General features: G+C 41.6%; 1 protein-coding gene across 2 annotated transcripts in view; it reads right to left on the reverse strand.

The window, feature by feature from the left end:
• Positions 1-7,526: 7,526 nt before the first annotated feature.
• OSBPL5 (oxysterol binding protein like 5) overlaps positions 7,527-26,879 on the reverse strand; it is a 104,832-nt gene continuing 85,479 nt past the window's right edge. For both annotated transcript variants that reach the window (XM_075567662.1, XM_075567663.1), the window contains exons 16-22: positions 25,674-25,763; positions 24,285-24,421; positions 21,513-21,698; positions 20,058-20,175; positions 19,546-19,663; positions 14,699-14,801; positions 7,527-10,066 (exon numbers count right to left, since the gene is read on the reverse strand). In XM_075567662.1, coding sequence (XP_075423777.1) covers positions 9,928-10,066; positions 14,699-14,801; positions 19,546-19,663; positions 20,058-20,175; positions 21,513-21,698; positions 24,285-24,421; positions 25,674-25,763 — 891 coding nt within the window. In that variant the 3' untranslated portion in view covers positions 7,527-9,927. The remainder of the gene's footprint in view (positions 10,067-14,698; positions 14,802-19,545; positions 19,664-20,057; positions 20,176-21,512; positions 21,699-24,284; positions 24,422-25,673; positions 25,764-26,879) is intronic.

Consider the following 26,879-nt stretch of genomic DNA (forward strand, 5'->3'; position numbering starts at 1 on the left):
GCCAGTGAGAGTTTAGTATTTTATTAATTCTATGTGCATCTCTATTGTATTGTGTAACAAATGGTACCTTGATGAGTGCACTATTAGTGTCCTTTACTTTTGGGACCAGCATAGATTCTCTTGGTGTACACTTGGTCTTAGCCAAAGCTTTCTGGATGACATCCTGATTATAATTCCTCTCCACAAACTTTCTGGACAGCACGTTGGATTGCTCCTCAAAAACACTGTTATCCGTGCAATTACGTTTCAGTCTACAGTATTGACCATATGGTATATTATTAATCCATTTATTCAAATGGCAACTAGACTGTAGGATGTAGTTGTTAGCATCCACGTCTTTGAAATTTTTTTTTGTTTTAATAACTTTGTTATCCAAATATATAGTAAGGTCCAGAAAGTTTATGGATGTTTTACTCATGGTGGAAGTGAATTTAAGATTAAACTCATTGTTATTGAGGTACTGGAGGAATAGATCTAGGTCCTCCAATGTACCCTTCCACACAAAAATGATATCATCTATAAATCTCCGCCAGGTTACCAAATTCGCGTCCAGACCTGCCCAGGACCATATATACAGATTTTCCCAAAGGGCCATTAGTAAGTTCGCATAACTGGGCGCGAATTTGGTCCCCATAGCGGTTCCACATAATTGCAGAAAAAACTCATCACAAAACCAAAAGAAATTCTTATTCAAAACAAATTGGATACATTTAATAATGAACTCTATCTGTGCTTCTGGAATTCTCCCTTCTTTTTCCAGAAAGAATTGGACAGCCCTACATCCATCAGTGTGTCTTATAGATGTATATAGTGCTGTTACATCTGTGGTGACCAATATATAGTTATCCTGCCATTGGATATCCCTGAGAAACATAATTACGTCTCTGGTATCTTTGATATAAGATTTTTGTTGTTTTACAATATCCTGTAAATAACTGTCGATAAATTCAGACAGATTGGCAGTTAGTGACCCTATGCCTGAAATTATTGGTCTTCCCGGTGGGTGTGTAAGGTTCTTATGAATTTTTGGTAGAAAATAGAAGACGGGGAATACTGGGTCCTCAACATTTAGGAACTGAAACTCATGTTCTTCCAGTATTCCCCGTCTTCTCCCATCCTCAAGCAAAGACTGCAGTTCTATTTTATATAGGTTGGTAGGGTTGCCTTTTAGTTTTAGGTAGGTAGTTGTATCTCCCAAATTTTTTTGGGACTCAAGCATATACAGGCATACCCCGCATTAACATACGCAATGGGACCGGAGCATGTATGTAAAGCGAAAATGTACTTAAAGTGAAGCACTACCGTTTCCCACTTATCGATGCATGTACTGTACTGCAATCATTATATACGTGCATAACTGATGTAAATAACGCATTTGTAACAGGCTCTATAGTCTCCCCGCTTGCGCACAGCTTCGGTACAGGTGGGAAGCCGGTATTGCTGTTTAGGGCGTGCTGACAGGCGCATGCGTGAGATGCAGTTTGCCTATTGGGCGATATGTCCTTACTCGCGAGTGTACTTAAAGTGAGTGTACTTAAAGCGGGGTATGCCTGTAATAGCTATGCTCCATAATTACAACACCCCCTCCCTTGTCTGCAGGTTTTATTACAATTGTTTTGTCTGCTGTGAGTTCCTCAAGAGCAGTTCTCTCCTCCCTTGTAAGGTTATTGTGCTGTCTGTCTTTTTTACTCAAATTTTCTAGGTCTTTTGTAACTAATTGAAAAAACACCTCTAAATGGTTCCCTTTAGCAAATTTGGGGAAAAACTGAGATTTAGGTTTAAATTTGGAATGTACAAATTCAGAGGTGCTAGAACCTATAGCTTTTTTGTTGTTATCTGTCCAGTTCCTGGTTTCTGCATCTTTATTGGCAAAAAATCTTTTTAATGTAAGTGATCTCAGGAACTTATGTGTGTCAACATAAAGACCAAATTTATTTGGTCCAATAGTGGGAGCAAAAGTGAGTCCCTTACTGATAACTTTATTCTGGCATTCTGTGAACGTTTTATTACTTAAATTAAAAATATTTTTTGTTGTCTTTAATGTAATTTTCTTGTCTTTCCGTAATCTTCCCCCTCGTCTCCCTCTGACATGCGTCTTTTGTTTCTTTGAATGAGGCCTGTTTTTTGAGTTGTCAGGGGGTGAAATGGATTCCTGGTTTCCCAAGAACTCATACACCCCCTGGGCTCCAAAAAGAGGATCAGGATCAAATTAGTGCAACCTGTATTAAATTGGAACGTACACTGATTAAAGATACAAAAAAATGGATAGATTTACTATTCTTAAGGAAATATGTAGAATATAAAATTATCCCAAGAGGCCTAAGAGTACAAAAAAATCCATCAATGGATTTAAGTGATGAAGACTTTCTGCTAAAATGGAATAATGCACAAGATGAATGTTCTTTTAACCTAATTAAAATCATTATGTCACAACAAGAGAAACACCTAGTGAAATTGGATAAAGAAATAGAAGACTTACGGTTAGAACTAGGATCCTTAGAAAACATAAAAGATTATCAAGAGAGAGACGTAAAAATGCAGAAAAACATTGACAATTTAAAAAAAGAAGTTATCGAGATTAAATTGCAAAAATTCAGGAGGGATCAGGATGATTATGCAAAAGGCATTGAGAGAACATGGAACAAAGGTTCCAAAAATGGGAAAAAATCCCAAACAAGTCCTGATCCCTCGGGGAAAACCCCTGTATCAACATCCATTATGGATACTTCATACAGAGGGAGATTTGCAGATAACTATCCTAAGAACCATGCTGTTTTTTTACCCCAGGTTTTAATAAAGAAAAGTGAAACAATAAAAAATCCTCCAAATGGAGGTAAAGTTAAAGAAAAAACTAAACACCTTGAAATTAAGGACATTATCGAATTGTCAGGGAAGGAAAACTTGAAACAGGGGCAAAAATTGGAGAAACCCCCTTCCTCTTTTTTGGAGCCCAGGGGGTGTATGAGTTCTTGGGAAACCAGGAATCCATTTCACCCCCTGACAACTCAAAAAACAGGCCTCATTCAAAGAAACAAAAGACGCATGTCAGAGGGAGACGAGGGGGAAGATTACGGAAAGACAAGAAAATTACATTAAAGACAACAAAAAATATTTTTAATTTAAGTAATAAAACGTTCACAGAATGCCAGAATAAAGTTATCAGTAAGGGACTCACTTTTGCTCCCACTATTGGACCAAATAAATTTGGTCTTTATGTTGACACACATAAGTTCCTGAGATCACTTACATTAAAAAGATTTTTTGCCAATAAAGATGCAGAAACCAGGAACTGGACAGATAACAACAAAAAAGCTATAGATTCTAGCACCTCTGAATTTGTACATTCCAAATTTAAACCTAAATCTCAGTTTTTCCCCAAATTTGCTAAAGGGAACCATTTAGAGGTGTTTTTTCAATTAGTTACAAAAGACCTAGAAAATTTGAGTAAAAAAGACAGACAGCACAATAACCTTACAAGGCAGGAGAGAACTGCTCTTGAGGAACTCACAGCAGACAAAACAATTGTAATAAAACCTGCAGACAAGGGAGGGTGTGTTGTAATTATGGACCATAGCTATTATATGCTTGAGTCCAAAATTTTTTGGGGAGATACAACTACCTACCTAAAACTAAAAGGCAACCCTACCAACCTATATAAAATAGAACTGCAGTCTTTGCTTGAGGAAGGGAGAAGACGGGGAATACTGGAAGAACATGAGTTTCAGTTCCTAAATGTTGAGGACCCAGTATTCCCCGTCTTCTATTTTCTACCAAAAATTCATAAGAACCTTACACACCCACCGGGAAGACCAATAATTTCAGGCATAGGGTCACTAACTGCCAATCTGTCTGAATTTATCGACAGTTATTTACAGGATATTGTAAAACAACAAAAATCTTATATCAAAGATACCAGAGACGTAATTATGTTTCTCAGGGATATCCAATGGCAGGATAACTATATATTGGTCACCACAGATGTAACAGCACTATATACATCTATAAGACACACTGATGGATGTAGGGCTGTCCAATTCTTTCTGGAAAAAGAAGGGAGAATTCCAGAAGCACAGATAGAGTTCATTATTAAATGTATCCAATTTGTTTTGAATAAGAATTTCTTTTGGTTTTGTGATGAGTTTTTTCTGCAATTATGTGGAACCGCTATGGGGACCAAATTCGCGCCCAGTTATGCGAACTTACTAATGGCCCTTTGGGAAAATCTGTATATATGGTCCTGGGCAGGTCTGGACGCGAATTTGGTAACCTGGCGGAGATTTATAGATGATATCATTTTTGTGTGGAAGGGTACATTGGAGGACCTAGATCTATTCCTCCAGTACCTCAATAACAATGAGTTTAATCTTAAATTCACTTCCACCATGAGTAAAACATCCATAAACTTTCTGGACCTTACTATATATTTGGATAACAATGTTATTAAAACAAAAAAAAATTTCAAAGACGTGGATGCTAACAACTACATCCTACAGTCTAGTTGCCATTTGAATAAATGGATTAATAATATACCATATGGTCAATACTGTAGACTGAAACGTAATTGCACGGATAACAGTGTTTTTGAGGAGCAATCCAACGTGCTGTCCAGAAAGTTTGTGGAGAGGAATTATAATCAGGATGTCATCCAGAAAGCTTTGGCTAAGACCAAGTGTACACCAAGAGAATCTATGCTGGTCCCAAAAGTAAAGGACACTAATAGTGCACTCATCAAGGTACCATTTGTTACACAATACAATAGAGATGCACATAGAATTAATAAAATACTAAACTCTCACTGGCCTATTCTTAAAAATGACCCTATCTTAGGAACTCTTCTACCCGACAAGGTTCAAATGATATATAGAAAAGCACCTAACATTAAAAATAAGGTAGCACCAAGTGCACTAAAAAATGTTAGTTTAAACAGCAATCCAACCTTGTTGGACCCCCCGAAAGGTTTTTTCAATTGTAAATACTGTACTGCCTGTAAATATAGCTCTAACATTATTGATAGCTTTCATTCTAATACTACACAAAAAAGCTACAAAATAAAACAACATTTAAATTGTAGGTCCAATTTTGTAATCTATTTACTAGAATGTGAATGTGGTCTACAATATATTGGGAAAACTATAAGATCTTTAAAAACCCGTATATTGGAACACATAGGAAACATAAAAAGAAAATTGACCACACACAGTGTTTCAAATCATTTTTATTTATCACACAATTCAGATCCTAAAGGGTTAAAATTTAAAGCCATCGAACAGGTAATGCCTCACTGGAGAGGGGGTAATAGAGATAAAGCACTGATAAAAAGAGAATCATATTGGATGTTCGAACTAAAAACCATGTCTCCTGCTGGTCTGAATTTGGAATTTGATTTGAAACCTTTTCTAGAATGTTACTTATGCCCTGTTTCTTGTTTCCACATTAGATTTCATCTATTCCTATGAATCAACTATGCTTTATAATTAGCTAGTTTCCCTGTTCTGAATTATATTGTTTTACTTACTGCCTATTTATTTCATAGATACCTGTTTTTATGTTTATATTTTTATAATGTTTATTTAAACATTTTTTATATTTATGCACTAGCATTTTTAAAGATACATTTCTGCATTAAATTTTCAACATAGATTGATTGTATTATTTATTTATTTTTTTTGGACCTCTGCATATGTAAGATGTAGAGGGATTAATTACATGTCTCTTTCTATCTCATGTGTATCCACTCAGTATAATCGTTAACCCAATTAAAATCTGGTTAGCCATTCACCAATGGGAATTAAGTTAGGGGTATATATGCATCCCACACCCATCACAAAGTCACTCCTGATGAAATCGATGAGATGAAACGCGTAGAGTGACGTCTGTACTACTGGCCGGAACCCCTGGAAGCTGATGACATCACTTCCTGTGCAGTTGGAACGCAAACCAGTGACACGCACGCCACGGAAGGAGGGGAACCAGATACACCATCTATCCGGCTGCTGAGATCCACTGCGTGTGATCGAAATGCTTTTAAACTTTTGAAATCATGTGAGTGTAATACCTTTCACTTACCTTTTATAAATTCTTGGTATACAGTCTGCGCTATGTCCAGTCTTCTTTTCTAAGGTCTCTTGGATTCTATATGGGGCTGAGATTGATTTCCTGAATACAGTGTGACATCCATACTCTGGGAAAGATACCTTTACGTGCCTTTAAATCTTCTCACACTTGTGAGTACATCTGCATTAGATCAGCCAATTTATTTAATTTGTCCCATCTTGTGATAATAAAAATTACTTCGTCTTTGAACAAAAAGCGAATCCTTACGTCATAGCAAAGCTTAATATAGAGAAGGATGTGAAGGAATATTGCTTTAAACATTAATGATTGACATATGTAGCATAAAGCCAGTAAAATGGCATATAAGCCAGCGTCAGAAATGTATATTCAGAATCCCGAATCATTAACGAGCAGAAACATCACTGCTGGAGGAGTCTCCACTCACATGCCTGACAATGCAAAGGAAGGAAGTGCCCGCTAAAGGAAACCTGCGCCTCCTCGTTCGGAACGGCGAGAGAAAAGACAGGTTCTCACCTCACACATTAATGTTCCCTGCGTCACGCGGGCCAATAGCAAGCCGCACCGATGACATCACGGCTTCCTGTTGGCCCGCAGGACACGAAAGCGTTGAACAGCGGCCATTACGTGATACCTGGTAGCCGAGGAGAGCGGCTGCCGGCGCCTAATTCGGAAGGTAAGTATCTCCGGGGGTCCCCGGAGCTGGAATGAACAGGGTTAAGCTCCAGAGACCCCCGGCTTCAATGCTATATAATAAAATGCAAACATTCTCAAAAGCTATGTGCAGGCTTGGACTGGCTCTTTAACAAGCAGCGCAATGTTGTATACTCTGTCTGTTATTATGCTTTATTGCCGTGAAGCTGCCTACTGGATTTAAAACTGAGACGCTAATAAAAAAAATGGTACATTATTAACCATTTCAGTGCCAGTGAGGCATGCAATGCCTCTCTGGCATCGAAAGGGTTAATAGCGTGAGATAGTTTAAACAACTATTTAGATAAGGGATGGCCACCTCCTGTCCTCACGGGTTACCAACAGGTCAGGTTTTAAGGATATTCCTGCTTCAGCACAGATGGCTCAGTCTTTTGACTGAAGCAGGGTATCCTTAACACCTGACCTGTTGGTGACCCTTGAGGAATTGGCAACCCGATTTAAATGGCTGTGGAATAATTCATGTAGCTTGGGGGGTTTCAATTGATTCCAATTGTAGTATATTGTACGTGTGACAGCACCTTTCAGCTAAATAGTAACGATTATAAAAAAAGGCCATATAAATAAAAGGGTTACTGTCATTCTATTTAGATATATTTTTGTCTAAGTCAAGACAAAATAAAAATATCAGTAGAAAAACAAGAATCAAACTCAAACCAATGACACAAATAAGTATATGTTCACTGTTTGGATTATCTGTAACAGATCAAAAGACACACATACACCTCTGGATTCAATTTCATATTTATCTTTATTTTTTAAAAGTTTGTGGAATGTAAGACTATTAACAGACTGAGCAATCATTTAGTGATTTTGAACATATTTGAAAAATACGTGTTAAAAGATTTATCATACAGAAATAAACGTTGAATCACCCAATAAATAAAACCCAGGCTTGTTGAAATGCCCGGTGGAAATATATATATGTCAGAGCTCAACAAGCTGGAGTAATGTTACAAGAATTTGAGGCTGAGGTTTTGTTTATCTTTGTCAGTTGATTTACTAGTGAAGTGATTTCCAACCTTTGCAGAACTGTGGGTCCTTTCAAACATGTGTTATGGGTAAATGAAACTCCCTATTGTTAAAACTTCACCTAGAGTACTGTGTTCAGCTCGAGAGGACATATACGGTGCCTCCTGCAGGACATAAATACATGAGCGATTGTGCAAAGAAGACCTGCTAAAATGGTGTATGGTGTACATCAATGGATCCTAACTGCAGTCCTCAAGAACCCCCAACAGGTCAGGTTAAGGATATCCCTGCTTCAGCAATGGTGGCTCAATCATTTTGACTGGGCCATCTATGCTGAATCAGGGATATCCTTTAATCATGACCTGTTGGGGGCCCATGCGGACTGAAGTTGGGGGTCACTGGTCAACTGATTAGGAAAGACTAAAGTACCTGCAACATGTACATGTGGTAGGAGGGAAGGGAGAGGAGGGATATGATATAAACGTTGAAATGCATCAGGGGTGCCAACAAAGGAGGGGCGGGGAGGGGAATTCATTTTTAGAAAAGGAAGCGACAGGTCATGTTTTGAAACTGGAGGGTGGCAGGATTAGGGGAAACGAGAGCAAGTCCTTCACAGAAATGCTAGTGGATTTATGGAATAGCGCTCAACAGAGGTGGTAGAGGGTAATACAGTAAGGGCGTGGGCACGAGGCCGCCTTAAATACAGTATGAAAGAAACCAAAGGATCTAAAAATAGCATCTGAGGGTTCACGTCAACTATTAACTTATTATCCTTCTGTTCTCTGCAACGGACGCACACACTGTACGAATACATTTCCAGTGACTCATCACCATCAAGAATGTTTATGGAACCTGCTTATCAACTCGGAGTGGCTGTCCATGTAAGGCTATCGGTATTGCAGAGAACATCATATTCATAGTTCTCGTCTAATAGTAATGTCATTTTCTTTCTTATTTAGCCCTGACTGTGTGCACATTCCTGTACATTGTATTTAACTGAAACGAGTCCCTGCCTGGTAGAGCTTACTATTTAATGTTATTGCCAGAGACACAGGGAGATAAGGGGGCCGTATGGGGGCCATATGTACTACCATAAAGCACTGTAAGACTTCTTACAGCCCATTCAAGGCAATAGGCTGAAAGATGACCTGCGGCAGAACATTGCTTACTAGATATGGGCCACAGTACCTAGCACAAGGTCACAAGTAGAGGTGTGAAATGTATGAAAATATATTAAAAAATGACAAAGAAAACAGGGTCACCCACTTCTACACTTCAGAATAAATGCCAATACAAATATAAGGGGGATTGCTTGTTTAAATGATATGTAGCACAAATTATGATATACTGTAGTTTGATGGAACACATTTTCAAGATACTGTATTCTTATTTGCTTGAAGCTTTAACATGGGACCTGCATTAGTGGCTGTGCTGTTATCAGATTTTGAGTCACACAGTATACTGTGAAATTGTGAAATTCTGCATAGTTGCCTAGGAAAGTGAAAACTACATACGTCTGCTTGTGAACTCTACTAAAGGACTGTGAAAGCTTTAGTATATAATTAGACTATTAAAGCTGACTGCTCAAACTATTTGTTTTATTTTGTTGCCTTTTTATCTTTTGTACACACACAAAGATGTCCTAAATATGAAGAAGTCAAGAATATAATGGGGTCTGGCGTTTCACCACCAGTAGGAGAATGGGCCGATGAGTTCTTATCTGTCACCCATTTCTATATTTCTATAATACTGCTAGTTCTACTCCACGAAACACAGGGTTTTGTATCTGTGCTATTTTGCATTACTGACATACCATGCCTTGAAAAACAAGTTACCGAAGGCGGATTAAAACGTCCACCTCGGAAGTGAAACAAAAAATATATATTTTGGTTCTTGGAGGCGGCTGATGCTTTGAGACACTGTACAATATGTACAGTACCAAACCGCATGAACAATGCATATTTTTGTATATACTGTAACTGTATACACGCTACTTCAGTTTGGGACATTAAAGGGACGCTGGAGGGCATCATGCGTCTTGTTACCACAACAGCACATAAACAATTCCCTATTGCATTTGTGTTAACCCATTCACTGGCACAGTGGCTTGCAATGCAAATAGTTAATGTGGACAGTAACATGGGATGCGAATGTAGGTTTGGTGTCGGCTTCTTATTTGAAAACAAAGTTAATAAAAAGCTGGCAGGCAAGGAAAAGGCCGAGGAGAAGCCAGTGACGGGAACTCAGCAGCGAGCTGTCTGGCGGGACGCACCTGGAAATGGAGCTGTGATTCCTCAGGGTGCTGAGATTTCTAGAGGAAGAGAAACAGGATGGTACATTATAACACTTATAAGCTCAGGCTGAAAAAAAAAGTGACGCTCTACGAGTGTTCATTTGCATGTCATTACCCAGAATCCTTGGCTCTGTGATCGCCACCTTGTGACGGCTTGGGATAGTAATAGTAATCATGTGGTGGCAAACAGCCTCCGATTGCTTGTTGTAGACCGCTGGCCGCAAAAGTGTTTCAGCCAAGACAAAACTATAAAAAAAACTAAAATGTATCTAGGCAACCAGCTGTTAGACTTCTGGTAAGTGACGTGTTTTCACTTGCGCTATTTAAAGCAGCCGTCCAAGCTGCTGTTATTTTTTTCTTTTCCCCCTTTAATATGTGCATCAATACAATCCACACAATGATAAGTGATTAGCTGTGATTAGCTAAGTTGCCGATCGATCCGTTCTCCTGTGATCAATCGGTGAAGATTTGGCTCAGGGGTTCACTAAATGGCTGTCAGTGCAGCATAAGAGGAGCAAAGATGCAAAGTTCTGTGGGGAAGATCACGTGACCAGGCAGTCACTAGATACAATTGGTGCACTGCTAGAGAGAGGGCAGGGTTCAAAAAGGGGTGTGCCAGAGCCTGTTTCAGAAGAGGAAGGGGATGTGACTTTGTAAATGGTTGCTATAGAAACAAAAAATGCTAGTTACATTATAATACATTTAAAATGTCATTCAGAGTTGTTTTAAAAAAAAATGCTACAAGTATTTTCTCATAGTACAGAACTGATTTATTAAAAAACACACATGTAGGATACTGGTTGGCCTGCAGCTTTAATGTTAGTGTTTAAAGATACGTTGTGTGAATAACGGCTTGGGAAGTGCCATTTCGAGGAGCTAGAAAGGCCTCACATGGAGCACATTGTAATGACAAACAAAGTACACATCGTAACAGCGAGTCCAAGAAATAACCATCAATCTCCATGTTCCCTCCTACTCTTAAAATACTGCCCCAGAGATAATTCTCATTTACAGGATGGTTACAGTGTTTCTATGTGGCCTACCTGTATGTACTAATAAGGCAATATTGCAGCAAATTGTGTTCAAACCCCTCGCTATTTTTGTCTTGTCTCTGCTTCGATGTATCAAGATCTTTGCTCCCAATTTTTGGCCCATGGGTGTCGGCTTGCGATTTAAGTAATGTAACGAGGCGTTTGTGAGGCGTTGTCATTATAATCTGTCTGCCATGTTAAATGTTATCTATCAAATTATGCCCTTCTGTACGTCACTTTTCCACCCTTCAGTTGGCATCAAAATAATCCAACAGGTTCTTCTTATCTAGAATTTCGCACCAGTGAGAAACCGGCGCACAACGCCCGTTACACGATGCACCTTGCCGCACAAAATAATGCAGTGTTTTCCTGTGTCGATACGTAGGGGGGGGGGGGGGTGTACCAAAGCAAAATTGGAGCACAATTTACACCAATTGCGTCATTTTAATCTAGCGTCAATGTATCAATGTCGTTGCTTAAGGTTTTGCGCTGTGTGTGTCAGCTTGATATTTGAGGCGTTACATAAGGCAGGGACGGCCTTAGGGCAAGGTAAGCACGACGGTTGGTTGCCTTGGGCGTGTTCGGGGGGTCCCCGTGCTCCCTTCCTCCTCCTGTCAGCGCCGGGATCCAAATTCCACCCAACAGGAGAGGGGAGAGCAGGAGGCGGGTGCTGGGGAGTCCAAACTGGTGCAGTACCGTACCTCTGTGAACCCCGGGTCTGGATGGGGAGAGGTGTGTGTAGCTGGGGGATGAGGAGGTGTGTGTGTGCGGGTGTGCGGGTGTGCGGGTGTGCGGGTGTGTGTGTGTGCCGGTGTGCTGCGGGAGGAGGTTTCACCTTTTGCGGAACGGCCTTCCTTCTGCAGCATCGCTTTGCCATGGTGACGTGTCGCATTGCCATGACAACGCAACGTCATGGAGACACTGCAGGAGGAAGGGCCTGCTGCCGACATAACCCACAGATAATAAAATATAGGAAACTCTGCTTCTTCATGCGCTATTTAAAAAAAAATCTTGTATTTAAACCCCAAAGAACCCACCAGGTCTGAGGTGGGGTACACTTTTCTAGCTAACAGTTTGCGTCAAATATAAGAAACTCATACATTTGACGCCGGCAGGAAATGGAGCAATGCGTGGGAACAAGCTTCTGTGCGCACTTTCTTTACAGTGAGACATCTCCCGCATACACTGCTCTCCTGTTAACACGATCACTATATAACTGGGTTTAATTAATCAGATGGAGGCTTCTGGGGTTTCGTATGCAAAATAAAGGGGTTTTATTGTCTGCCACAGCTGAGCATAGGACACATACAGCTAATCACTATGCCCCGGCAGAACCATATCCAGCAGGCACAATGTAACGGAATTGCTGCTGGAGCAGGGTGTAGCTTATAACTCCCAGCATGCCACACTATAACTCCCAGCATGCCACACTATAACTCCCAGCATGCCACACTGCATCAGTGGAGCTCAACTCCAGTCCTCAAGCCCCCCCCAAGAGGCCAGGTTTTCAGGATATCCCAGCTTCAGCACAGGTGACTCAGTCAAAGTTGACTGAGAATCTGATTGAGCCACCTGTGCTGAAGCTGGGATATCCTGAAAACCTGACCTGTTGGCAGGGGGATTGAGGACTGGAGTTGAGCCCGCCTGACCTAAATCATCTAATTAACGCATTCTATTATAAGATGAGTATGTACAGACGGAGTGACCTAGATTCCACCACATCACCATCCCAACTCACAGTCAATTCCCCAAATACTCCGGGAGATGGGCCCAGCAGACTAATGGCCCATAGGATTAATACAGCGGGGCCCCTGCTGTGCGAATCCTACCGGGTACTGTAAGAGACGTGCAGTAAGAGAGAGACTGAATACCTGCGCGCCTCTTACAGCCGATCGCGGGGGTCTTGTTATATTTTAATATTACAGTATTGTAGCAGAGGGTCTCCAGAGCTGAACCACATTGATTCCCCTGCTTCCCCTGTTACAGGCCCCGTTATGGGGTGCCGGTATCCCTCTGGTTAGTTAAAATCCCCCCGATCACGTGGGCCGTGACACGGGAGAATTTAAACATGGCCGCCGGTATACTAGCACCCCATAATGGGGATTATAACTCAGAAATCATGGGGTCCCCAGACCTCAAATCAATGATGTTCAACTCTGGAGACCCCCTGCTACAGTACTAATATTAAAATAAACCCCCCGCGATCACCGGGTAGAGGCGCGCAGGTAGAGTGACTGATTCAGCCTCTCTCTTACTGCGCGTCTATTACAGACAGGCAGACCCCGGTAGGATTCACACACCACGAGTCACTTTCAAACGCCGGGACCCCCGCAGTGTTAATCCGATGGTTCATTACAGCTGCTTTCGGCTACCTCTGGAGGTTTTTGATCGGAATATCGAAGTTTTTTGCGAGATGTGATTAAATCTAGGCTGCTGCATCTGTACAATTAGAGACTTATAACCATATACTGTATAACTATACAGAGCAGTAGGCAAACCCTAATACATAGAAAACAAACCTAATGTTAGTTGAATAATCAAAAAGATTAGTATAGCCATGGCTGGTCCAGCTATCTTTCTGCCCCTCCTGTGATGTAAGTCCCAGTAGCTACAGGCAGTGACAGGCTATCCTGTGGGGTTTACCCCCCCCCCCACCACGTAGCCTCCCTGAGTGGCCAGAGAGGTGGTGTCATGGGGTCTGTGTTGCAGACAATCTTGGTGCAGACCCTGTGCCCTACCCTTTTGCATTATGGAGGATGTTCCAAATTATAGGAGTCAGTTCCCCTCCATCGATACTAGGGAGAGGAGCGTTTGTCAAGTCCTCCTCCACCGTCCTGGGGCTGGGAGAGAAAGATCGGTGCTTGGCACAAGGCCTCAACCATTAACTGCTGGCCAGCACCATCCAGGGATCTGAGACCCCTTCTCTACTATATGCAACGCTGTTTACCATCCGCAGTGGTTGCTACAAATAAAGATCTAATTTATATACCCCTGGCTGAGTTGCGGTCTATTAGCCAGAGGTGTTGGAGAGAAAGAACTGTCATGGTAGGGACTCCCTGCAACCTTGCTGTAGCCTGCCGTGTCTGGAGGCGCTGTATCACCATGGAAAGAACGTAAGGATCACCGTAAGCCTGTCCTGGTCCCCACCCATTGCGGACTCTCAGCTCTCCTGGACCCTCACAGGTACGCACGCACCAAGACATCAGCAGTGGCAGCAACATGTTTCCAGAGAGGGGAGGGGGGGACACAGGGGTACATTAGCAAACCTCTACCTGCAGCAATCTCACTGCAGGCGTGACAGGCAGCACAGAGAAACTGCAGCAAGTAAAGGAGTCTTTCTCATTCAAACTTACCTTTGGGATTTTTGAGCCCGAACTTGACAAATAAAAATGTATTACTTTTAATATAAGCTATATGCTGGTCTTATCAGGTAATGGAAAAACTTGTTGCGTTTTTCAACAAATGTTTAAACAGATTTCAAATAATGATTCACCTTAAATAATTTAAAGTCCCTGATAATATTAAACTATGTATTAATCACAACATATTGAAAGCCGATTCTTTGGCCTGACATCCGTACATTAGCAGCGCTGTGCAGCTCATTCTGTAACGCGAGTACCTGTGTATATCCTGCTGAGTTCTCTGTAAAGACAGGACAGCTGCCTGGATTTCCCTCAATTCATTTTTTTCTTTTCCACACTGAGAACACGGGCCAGCAAAACCTGGAAAGCGATCACAAATATACACTGGTTAAGACCACACAATGGTTGTATTGTATTGTACAGTATATCTTTATTTATATAGCGCCATTAATATACATAGCGATGACTGACTTCTTTAAGAGATTATATTGGGATTTATTACATGGAGAATAATAAAAACCAGTGTCCGAAATACTCAGTGTCAATAATTTTAAGGAGGAACTATGGCTGCTGTGGACATAACCCTGATTAAAACGCAGTCTGAACAAGTCCGTACGGGGATATTTCTCGAAGTCTGCATATACCTTACCCACTGATAGCGTCATATACATATTTTCACTACAAATGAATGTTGAAAAATGATATAAATCCCAACCCCAGGATTAGCTGGCATATTATATAGTATTATATAGTATTATATAGCATTGCCAACCGATCTTCATGTCATTTTGAAAGTTAAGGTCAGTTGCTGTACTCCAAGTCTCTAAATTCTTTCAAAACTAAAGCTGTCTGATATTTTAATCTGGTCTGTGACTGTTTCATGCGCCTAACATGTATTATCTTTGACTGTGCATGCAATGTCTTGTACCGCATATATAATGTATAACCCTGCTGACTTAATATAACTATGTATTTGTCACCATAACTGTGCCCAGGAGATACGTGAAAACGAGAGGTAACTCATTGTATTACTTCCTGGTAACACATTTTATAAATAAATAGATAAATTGCAGGACCTGAACACACTGAGATTGCATACAGAGAATAAGGACTGGATTTGATATCTCATGATGTAACGTAGTGTCTGTTGAAGATTGTTGTAAAGGTTAATTTGAAGCATAAAAAGTAACAGGGGGTTGTACAAACAGTTGGAGCACAAGATCAAGAAGATTCACCGTCTTGGCCACTTCTACTCTGTGTGACCTTTAACCAATCAACTCCTGTGTCTTCCCAGCAACTACTTGCAAATGTACCAGTTGCCCTCCCTGCCAGCACCTAGGGGGGTTACATCGTTGTGCGAAGGTTGGCTACTCAGCATGGATTACCGTGACTCAGGGTGTTGGATTCGGGCGGCTGAGCGATGAGGTAGCAAGGGTGTATAAAAACGGGCGCCAGGAACTACAGTATATAGTACAACTGTCATTTATCCGTGTCCCCAGGCACAGGGACGCTCATTCACATATGGACAATGTTGTACTGTATTTGAGAGCAAACATACACGACTACGGTTATTCCATCAGTGCCCACTCTTCGCTGCTCACATATCCAAAATATATGTATCTTACTTTAGTTATCACGTCAATTATATAATGTATTCCAAGTGATAGAATGGAAATTTCAAAACAAAACTAAATCAAATAAATTACAATCTCAAATCTCTGTCATTGAATTAAAAACATCACCATCACAAATACAATTTCAGTGATATAACAGTGACAAAAAACAAAGAAGTTTCACTTAAAATGTACGACGTGTTCAGCACACACAACTTTTTTAATTTTATTATAAAATCCTTTTTTTTCTGCCTATTCTACAAGCAAACACTGTACAATTCTCTACTTATGTCAATGAACCGGTAGTAATAAAATACATGCACAGGCTCCCCCTGAGTAAGAATACAGATGCTGTATAATACTAGTTATAAACTAGAATGGGTGGCCTCTTTAAGAGCATCTCTCTAAATATTGAAAGGTTAAAGAGGGGTGCCCCCTTTTCAAATTCAAAGGGGAGACATCAGCTATTAGATACAGAACCAGGAAATCACTCTGCAGAATCGCAGAATTCCCTGTGTCTGTTTCCCCTGTGACTTACACATCTCTCTGGCAGCAACTGTCTGGGTCGGAGGTAATATTGGGGAGGTTTCTCAGGACCTGGCTTCATTGTAGAGAATTATGCTCACCTTAAGGGAAGTCCCATTTTTCAAACATGTGTGGCGCTTGCCTGCACAAAATCCCATAATCTTTCTGGAGTATCATGTTTTCCCACCTGGACATCTCATTTAATATTGCTGTGGGTGTTGCATATGGGAAGTTCCTACAATGTTTTAGAACATCGTAGATTGGTGAACGCCACTGTGATAAGAGCGTAGTTAAGTTTGTTTTTGTTTTTTCGGTAATATTCCTAGAAGTTATGGTCTCGCCACTGCACTTAGGCTGAAGGATTCATCTTCCCAAAAGGTTTCTTATCATTTTGTTGCTTTTTATTATTTTAAATGCAAGCAAAATGCACAACGTATCTGAGGCTGTGTCTCTTGGACAGGTGACCAAACCTGATGAAGGGGCACCGTCCCTGAAACGTTTTGCTTGTTGTCACTGTATTTAAGATAAGAAAGCTTTCTGAAGATGACTCCTTCAGTATGAGTGTGGTGGTGAGACCATCATCTCTAACTTCCTTAACTTTGTGGCAGCTTTGGGACTCCCTGACCCTCTCCCTTACCAGAGGAATGGGATGTTTGGACTCGACCAAAAAGACACCGGTGTTCCGTCACCGGAATACTTCACCGCTGGACATTTGGCCGTGATGTCTGCTCCTGTGCCCGAACGCCCATTCCGTCAACTGCATGTCCAGACCGCCCGCTCTGACAACTGCATCTTTAAATGTCCCACGTGGGACCACTACAGTGCGTTGACAGGCCGCTCCAACGCGCCATCTTTAAATGTCCCATATTGATGGCGCATTTGGTCAAAAAAAAAAGTTTTTCAAGACTGGGATTGTGACGGTGAAGGGGTACCCATGCCATGAAATAAAGGTGTTATACCCCGCTGGGTGACCCTGAATCATAAAAAAGTAACAATGAAGTGTCAGTTCTGCAGTCCAATGCCAAGCCTGAAAATGTATAAACAATGTTTAAAATGTGCCCGCTAAGAGGAAGCGGCTCCTAACACGGTTTTAAGGGGTTAATTGATTAAGTGCTCTTGTGGTTAGCGGTGAGCAGCGGCATTTGCAACACTGTCTCACTGGCTAACCACAAGACAAGCAGGGGAAAAGCCGTAACCACACAGTCAAGTGGATAATTGACTTGTGGTTAGATAAGTGGTTCCGAATTGTAACAATGTCGACTGTGGTTAGCTCAGCCAATTATCCAATTATCTGCGGTTATCGATCTGAACCGGGAATTGTTACATTGAGTTCCCAACCGCAGACTGCAGACAGGGAAATGTTACACCACACACCACATCACCGCTCTCACACAATTAACTGTATAACTTTAGTTAGGAAGGTCGTAGCTCTCTAATTTTTGGTATGCAGAGTGTTAGAGAGTACTCATTAAGACTGATATGATTATATTATTTTTAACTTGTGTATAAAGGCATAAAGGGGAATAGCCCTGGTTTTGGCATATTAATTTACATGTCAGCCAGACAGGACCCCGGACACATTAGGGATGCACCAGGTTAATTTATGATCAGCTATTCCAGAGTGAGTCATGCATTCTGGAAGGTCCGGGGTTCTGAGACACCCTGTGGAGATGGCTCCAGGATGTCTGCAGAGGTCCGGAGCTTCAATAGATGCTGTCCCGGTCCAGGTGTGAAGTGCCGGAAAGTGAATTAAAACAGTTTGCCTAGCAAATGGCGAGGTATCTTGAAGGGGGGTAGACATTCTGTCACCGGGAAAGGGGGTTTGGCCAGGTATGCTAAGCAGGTCAAGTGTGAAGTTAGCGCATGACCCTTAGCCTGCCGTGATGCCCTTTGCCCAGCTTCAGGAACTATTGGCAACCTTGCTATAGGTGGGAGTTTGCTTACCACACCAGAGATTGGTTGCCCATTGCCCAGATAGGCTTGGGAGGGTATTATAAGCCCGTGCAAGCTGTCGGGTTAGTGTTCTTCTTATTTCATCTGAAAGGATAGCGTGTGGTACAAAAGATGTTTTGCATCGTAACCAAGGATTTGTACCCTGCTCAGGATTTTGTAAGATCTAAGGACTTGTTAACGAATTCTGCAAGGGCAGAACGAAATTATTTCATTTGGCGGAGATAAAGGGACTGCAAGCTGCGCCACCTGCCAAAAGACTGTTTTGCGTCTCCTGTTGTGTATCAATCCCACTCCTGGGAATTGATACCTGGAGACCTGATTTCGTGGACTTTCGTTATGAAAGTATTTTATTTTGTTTTGCCCCGTTCCCGTAAGTGGTTATTCGTGATATTTTTGTAATTCAAGCTGTGTGTGTTCTCCTGTAAATAAATCACAATTTACTTTATCTCATGCTTTATTCAATCAAAGGATCCAGATGGTAAAGTGTTAAAAAGCTTGGTCTCCCGAGACAGGGATACAGGCTTGTGAGCCTTTTTAGGACCCTGGTCCAAACAGTGGACCTTAATAATCAGAATAACTGAACTAAAGTATGAATTCACTGCTGGTACCAGTAGAAAGTCTTAATAATAAAAGTCTAATCCTGTATGTTTTTATAATCTAGTGTTGCTGTTCACACAGCATTGTATGTGGCATCAGGCACATTGCGAGTCTGGGTTCCATCACGTTCAATGTTTAGGCCAACTTCTCCAGCTCCACCATTCGTTCTAATCCACCAAACAGATACTATGTAACCTTCTCATGCATTGACCACGAAAGTCCCAAAATGGTAATATGTATGCATGGACCTTACCGACTTTTCTCTTTCACACTGTGCGGAGGTATAAGTACTCCAACACAACTAACACATGATTGCCATTGTAATGCAGGGGATGCCACTCTGTTACGATTAGCATTGGTTTCCATCGGTCATTCCTATACTTGTATTGTGTTGCTCAGACTAGTACAGTACTTGCCATCATCGTCAGAAGACTCATGCGCAGGTTCTGGTGTTGAACAGCTGGTCTCTGTGGTTTGGCTGCCAATGGACGGCTGCTCACTAGGTTTACGGCGTCTGCTTTCTTGTTTTGCCCACTAGTAGTAAAGAGTAGGATAAAGTTAAAGGTACAGTCCCTCTTAGGACCAAAGCATACTATAGGCGGTGACATGTTTAAGGGATCAATCGTCCTAGGTCCAAAGTGTAGTAATGGCAGTGACATATTTAAGGGGACAGTCCCTCTTAGGACTAACTGAACTAATGACAGTAACATGTTTAAGTGGGTTATTGGTGACTTTTTCTAACAAAATTTGACACCTTTAGAGAATGCTTAAATAATTTAAAGTTTGTTTTGTAAACATGGTGGGCTGAGACTTGGGAGGTGTTTGATGTCTTCTGGCTGCTCCCTTTTCTCAGGTGTCGCTCTGTGCTAAACACGAGCTTGCACGGCCAGACCACCTCCCCGGCCCTTTATTGGCTCTCTGACGTTACCTTGTGCCGCGGGATTTTCCTCGGTGCCAGCATGCTGGACAGGTTTCTCTTTACAGTTTGAAGCATTCCATCCTTCTCGTACTGTGCGATGTCAGTGAGCGGGTGCCAGGGCCGGGTACTGCCGATGTAAATCATATTTATTGTATGAGAACAGGGGAGGGCAACTCCAGTCCTCAAGGCCCGCCAACGGGCCAGGTTTGAAGAATATCCCTGCTTGAGCACCGGTGAAGACTGGGATATCAAGGATATCCTTCAAACCTGACCTGTTGGTGGCCTTTGAGGACTGGAGTTGCCCTCCCCTGTACTAGTAGGATGCCCCTGTACATTAACACCCTTCAATGGTGGAGCGGCCCACAATGCATTGCTCTGCAGAGATTATGAAGGCCGTGTTATTGCATTGACAAGTTATTTCATATCACGTGCTGATCAATCCCTCAACGTACTAAGTTCTTTTGAGGTGTTGGTATTCTTTCTGTAATTTGTTTTGCCTTTTTTATACATTTTCTTGTGTTCTTTGGAACACAAGATGTTTGTAAGTTAAAAACTACAGTGTTTGAGTGGAGGGTGTAACTAATATTGTGTCAAACGCTGAACAACGCCCGCTTCCGAAATCAACGCAGGGAAGCCAAGCATGGCGTTTCAGCACCATTTTTTAATGGGTTTATTTTTTTAAAGGGGCTTGGAAGGCTTCCTGGTTTTTCACCCTGAGGACAGTCCTAAGCAACAGGAGTGAAACGTGGCAATATTTTGTGTTCGTAACACGACATACTGTTAATAAACTCTTTGGGGCAGATTTTTTGAATGGGGCTTAACACCAGATCGGTTGCACTAAGCTGTTCCGGCACTTCATGAATCTGCCCCATTGAGCAATTTTAACTGCAGTGTTGCCATTTTTGTAGGATCTTCTACTGTGACACAGGGAATGGGCAGGTTTCTGTGGTGGTTCGTTTTAATGATGGACTTTATTTTTGCCTCTCATACAAAACCTATGGTGGGCTTCAATACCATTTTCTTTTGGTCTTTTGACAGTTACACAAAATATGATGGAAAGAAGGGTGGGGGGCCGTGTTGGTCTTTTCTTACAGTAACAAAGGAGGGAGAGGAAGTGGGTGGGATAATACCCTTTATTGGATCAACAAGTAGTTAATATGTTACAAGCTTTCAAACCTTTCCGGGTCCTTCATCTTCATCAGCCAGGGTTCCAAAGCTTTTACCATATCAACTACTTGTTGGTCCAATAAAAGATATAATACCCCCTTCTCCCTCTCCTTCCTTTGTTACAAAATATAGTGGAATTAATATTTTATATCTGGTATGTTCTTTATAATATACCGTATTGATAAATCTATATATAATGGAGTGTGTGTGTGTGTGTGTGTGTGCAATAAAAACATCTCCTGAAACTAATTCTAATATTTGAATGTGGCTTTCAGAGTAAAAAGTGAAAGTCCTTACTTTTCATAATTATAGTGCCATTCTTTCAAGACCTCATCATATAGAAAGAGTTGTGGGCTCCATTCTGCGTTGCTCTCTTTCCGATCCCTCGCTGCTTTTCTTTGAGCATCCTCTAAAATATATTTCTCATCTGTTGCCTGATGCGTTTCATATTCATTTATTGCGCTTGTCACATGTTGCCATAACCTATGTAACGAGAAGCGGAAGATGTTTTCGGCGCCACTACAAAGACGAGACGTTATCAGAAATAATACACATGCTCCATTGTTTTTGTACATCTCTAGTTAAAGTTGCTCTTATTGAACATTGTAATATGACTGAAACATCATATTCAGTGCTTCTAAATGTATATTCATAACAAACTATTTAGTATGTAAAGATGTTTTATTACAGCCAAAAGAAAGACCTGCCAAAAGGAGTATCGTATATAACATATTTATTATCTGCTAAAGCACATATGTTTCACTTTTTCCAAAATCTTCTTTCACCTGTTTATCTTGTTCCCTGGTGCCAGCTCTTACCATGGTAACCTCCGTAGTTTTAATGTGTTAACAAGGATGGCATTTCTAAATACAGCAGCAAATGCACTTCATGGTGGTACAAAGAAAGACATTGTTTTGTTTACGGTGAGTAGAGGGGATTGCTACTTCAAGGTTTAATGACCTACCCCAAAGAAAAAAAAAAAAGCTTTCGGATCGTCCACTTCCCAAGGATTTTAGTGTACTTGGTAATGAGCGTCTTGTCAAGCTGAGGGCAGAAGTGTATTATACATCAAAGCCACCACCGAGATCGAAAACAATGACACGTTAACCATTTGAGTGCCCTACGGATATATGGAAAAATACACAACTCGAGCTATACCCAAAGCGATAATAGTGCATGTAATGTGTACATTATATGTTACAAATAATGAGATCCTCAAAGAGGTAGGAGCGGAGCACAGCGGAATGGATGCAGGGGCTGAACACCAGGGTAAGTAAAAATCCTTTATTCCACGATCAACATCATGGTGGTGGATAGACAAAGAGAAGTTTGTCTTTCCACCACCATGATGTTGATCGTGGAATAAAGGATTTTTACTTACCCTGGTGTTCAGCCCCTGCATCCATTCCGCTGTGCTCCGCTCCTACCTCTTTGAGGATCTCAACATATGCTGTTTATTAGCGTGACGCACGCTGAAGAAACATCCACCTCTACAACCGTGAGTACCCCAGTCTGTTCACAACGGCTGGGGGCTAATCCTTATGTACCCATACGCTTCCTAGGGGACTATATATTGTTCTCAGGTAGTCAGATATTCATTACTGACTTCACCTGGAGATACAGGTCCCGCAGACACAGGAAGGGGTTAATTTCATGGATTTAACGGTATACATACCATAGAAGATTGTTCCCTCCTGGATATTAGAACATCATCTTCATACAATATCTGCATATAATCTTTGCAAAGATTCCCACCTAGCTGAGCACGGTATTAGGGAGTTCATTCTCCTAACTATCATATGTTACAAATAATGTCATGCAAAACATGTACACAATGAATCAATATAATGAATTTGAATAAGTGCAATAAGTGTTGAGTGACCACCTAATAGTGGACACCGCAGAGAGCGGTGATTAAAGCGGACAGAGAGGAAGGTGATTCCAAGGGCCCTCGTCCAGGCTAAATGTGTTGGAAAGCGCAGAAGGATGAAGCAGTACGTGAGTGACCCTCCAGTGTCCGTGTTTATATGTTTTATTACATTTTAGTTTCTCGGTGGATCTGTGCTATGTTGTTTTTTCTTTTTCTATGTTACACTGCTGGGGAATTCCACTGACTTCCAGAGATATTTTACATCAAGATTGTACCCTTTTGTGCACCTTATTTGTGTGTTAATGTGCACGGTGTCCCAATATGAAGGGGTCAAGATCTGACTGCAACCCCCGACACTAAGGCTGTATCCTATTATCAGTACCAATGGTTAATGGGTCTGTCTCCTGATAACATCTTAATCTGAAGTGAATTATCGTTAGGTATCCACATCCGGTTCCAATAACCTGTACACAGAGGTGTTATTGTCATTTGCGCAGTATGATATTATACACAGTGTCTTTCTTTATTCTTCTCTTATATACTGCACTGAGCACGGAGTGAAGAACCGCGCCAAGGAGGACAATTTTTCTATAAGCCCTATGGACATAGATACTACGTTATGGCTTCTGGGACACCGGGTGCCAGATGGTGTATTAGCTCCACCCAAAAAGAAGCTTGTTGTCTAAGGGAAGATCGCAGGACGTGATCTGAAGTGATGGCGGATGGATTCGGTTCGATCATTGCCGACGGGTGCTCTACGTGTCCACAGAAAGGGATACAGGCATACCCCGGTTTAAGGACACTCACTTTAAGTAGACTCGCGAGTAAGTACATCTCCCTCAATAGGCAAACGGCAGCTCGCGCATGCGCCTGTCAGCACGTCCTGAACAGCAATACCGGCTCCCTACCTGTACCGCAGCTGTGCACAAGCGGGGAGACTATAGAGCCTGTTACAAATGCATTATTTACATCAGTTATGCACGTATACGATGATTGCAGTACAGTACATGCATCGATAAGTGGGGAAAAGGGAGTGCTTCACTTTAAGTACATTTTCGCTTTACATACATGCTCCGGTCCCATTGCGTACGTTAATACGGGGTATGCCTGTATAGTCCAACCTCCTACAGCCTGCAGGATGTCTGACATTTGCGTGTGGTTATCACAGTGTGAACTGGAAGGTGATAGCTTTTTCGTACCTCTCTGACTCAAACTCTGTCTGTTCTTCAAACAGGACAATGTGTCGCTTCAGTCTCTGCTTCCGGATCTCTGTAGTTGGATTCCAAAATATATCCCTGTTCCCATTTTGCAGGTCATTTATATAAACCTCTCGGTCCTGTAATAAGAACATGCAGCATAGTAACGGATTATTTGTTTTTTTTATCTCAAGAATGTTCGAATTTAACAAATAAAGAAAAACCGAGAAGGATTGGGAGGTACAAAATAAGTAAAAAGAGGGAGGAAAGAGAGGGTGTCACAGACCAGACAAGCATAAGTACAGGTATATTGTTTTATCTGCTCATTATACATATCCCTGGAATATGGTTCAGATAAAACCTATAATAGAGACATTGAGCACCAGCTGCCCACATAATCTGCCCCTGTCCTAAAATGCTTCATACTGTACTAGCTATATTATATTAATCTACATTTTAATTTGCATCTTTTAGACCACTCTGAACTAAGATTTTTTCCCCCTCACACATTTCTGATTCCTCTCGTGTATTCGCCTCCCCCACCTCTGTTGGGAACCGATTTCCTGTATCCACCTATCCGCCTACCGGAAAAGTACGTATCCCTCGGGCCCACCACCTGCCAGCTTCAGATCTTCTCTCATTGCTCCCACTGAATGACTACTCAACCTTCCATTTGTAAACCTCTGCCGCCACCTTACATCTCAGCTCCCCAAATATATCCCTAAAAGCCTAAAAGCCCCCTCCGTTCTGTCCTCGACATCCGCCTCTTTTGCCTTATTTCCGCCTCTCACTCCCACCTACAAGACTTCTCCCGTGCTGCGCTGTCTCTCTAGAGTTCCCTACCATGCACCTTCAGACTCTTCCCCAACTTCTAGACATTCAAAAACTCACCTTTTTAAGGAAGCCTATCTGGCATACCCCTACCATCAACCCTTTCCCTCCCATCCCCCCACCCACAACCCTATTAGTGCCAGCTGAACGGCTGGACCAAACTCCACTATCTAACACCCCCTAACATCCACCCCTCCAAAACTCAATGGGATCAGCAGTACAGCTGGGCCATACTCTATCCTGAGACATACTCTGCCCCACTATGAGCAGCCACTTTACCTTTTGTTTCAGCATTGCCCCTTCCCTCTAGAGTGCGAGCTCTCAGGATCAGGGACCTCATTCCCTTCTGTAAGTGTTTGCACTTGTTTGTCCTTATTTGTATGTCATTCTGTGTATGTAATTGATGTCACTCTGTACCCCCATTGTACTGCACTGCGGAATATGTTGGCGCTTTACAAATTAACAGAAATAATAATAACCTCCTACCGAAAGATTTTTTATCTCCGTTTGCCTCTCCCTGTAATGTTACATTAAAAAAATAAATAAAAAAGTAATTCTCACCCAATGTCCATCAAGATTCGCCAAAACTTCACCTCCGGCTTTAATTTTCCCAGAGATCTGATTTAAACTTTCGCTGCCACCAAAGAAAGGCTTAAACAACAAACATATGTGTGTCACTTATAACATGGTTCCGCCATTGATAGTACATAGTAATAAGGATAGTTCAAATGTGCAGTGCATGTTTGCAAAACTGTCCTAAAGGAAGTCCCATGGTGTTAGACTCGGCAGAACATTGGCATCCTGTTCTATTTCATACGCATACATACGCCAATGCAGAAGATTCTGGACCATATTTACTAAGCACCGGAAAACACCTTACAGAACATACACAGGAAAATGCCATTAGGTCAGTGTTTTTCGACCAGGGTTCCTAGGAACCGTTGGGTTCCCCTTGCATCCCTAAAGGGTTCCCTGCATTTTTTTTATGGCCATTTGAAAATCAAATACAGAAGAATTTACCATGCATCTCATCACAGAGTTGCTATTAGAGATAGTTGGGGGCTCCTCAGAATTTCACTTGGGGTTCCTTAATAAAAAAAAAGGTTGGAAACTACTGCCATAAGGTGTCATCGGGCGCCAGGAGGTGGCAGCAGTTGTCTTGTGACATGGGACTACTTAGCAAATGTGGCCCTCTGCATCTGGGAGATCCTTGTCTAACAAGTTACTTATATTTTAGGTGAGAGCATAACAAGTAATGATACTCTAATATACAGCAAAAACCCCAGGAGCTTGATAAAGAGCCCACTTGGTATTTATTTCTTATTTATGAAATAATTGATCAAGAATACAATACATTGAGAGATAACTTGGGCGCAAAATAAAGTTGACAACGTTACAAGTTACAAACAATGTTTAAAGTAGGAAACAGCCAAAGTTCGGCAGGAACTTGGACAGGAGGAGGATTTGAGGGACTCTGGCAAACTGTTCCAGCCGTGGGGTTGATTGGTAGGAGAAGACACTTTACTGAACCTTGGAATCACAAGCAGGTTTCTGGAGGCGGATCTACGTTAGCAGTTGGTTTTGCTGATATTTTCAGCACAGCAGAAGTTAATTTAGAAGCAGTATTATTACAACCAATGCTATTTGTAGGTGGAGATCTCAGAGGAGCTGCGTTTTAACTAGATATCTAAAAGAAACTCAATTTAGTGATTTGTAAAATATTTAGGAATGGGCCTACAACATTGAGTGGGAGGAGGGTGTGCTTTA

Source organism: Ascaphus truei, chromosome 12 (assembly GCF_040206685.1).
Source record: "Ascaphus truei isolate aAscTru1 chromosome 12, aAscTru1.hap1, whole genome shotgun sequence".
In the NCBI taxonomy this organism is placed as follows: domain Eukaryota; kingdom Metazoa; phylum Chordata; class Amphibia; order Anura; family Ascaphidae; genus Ascaphus; species Ascaphus truei.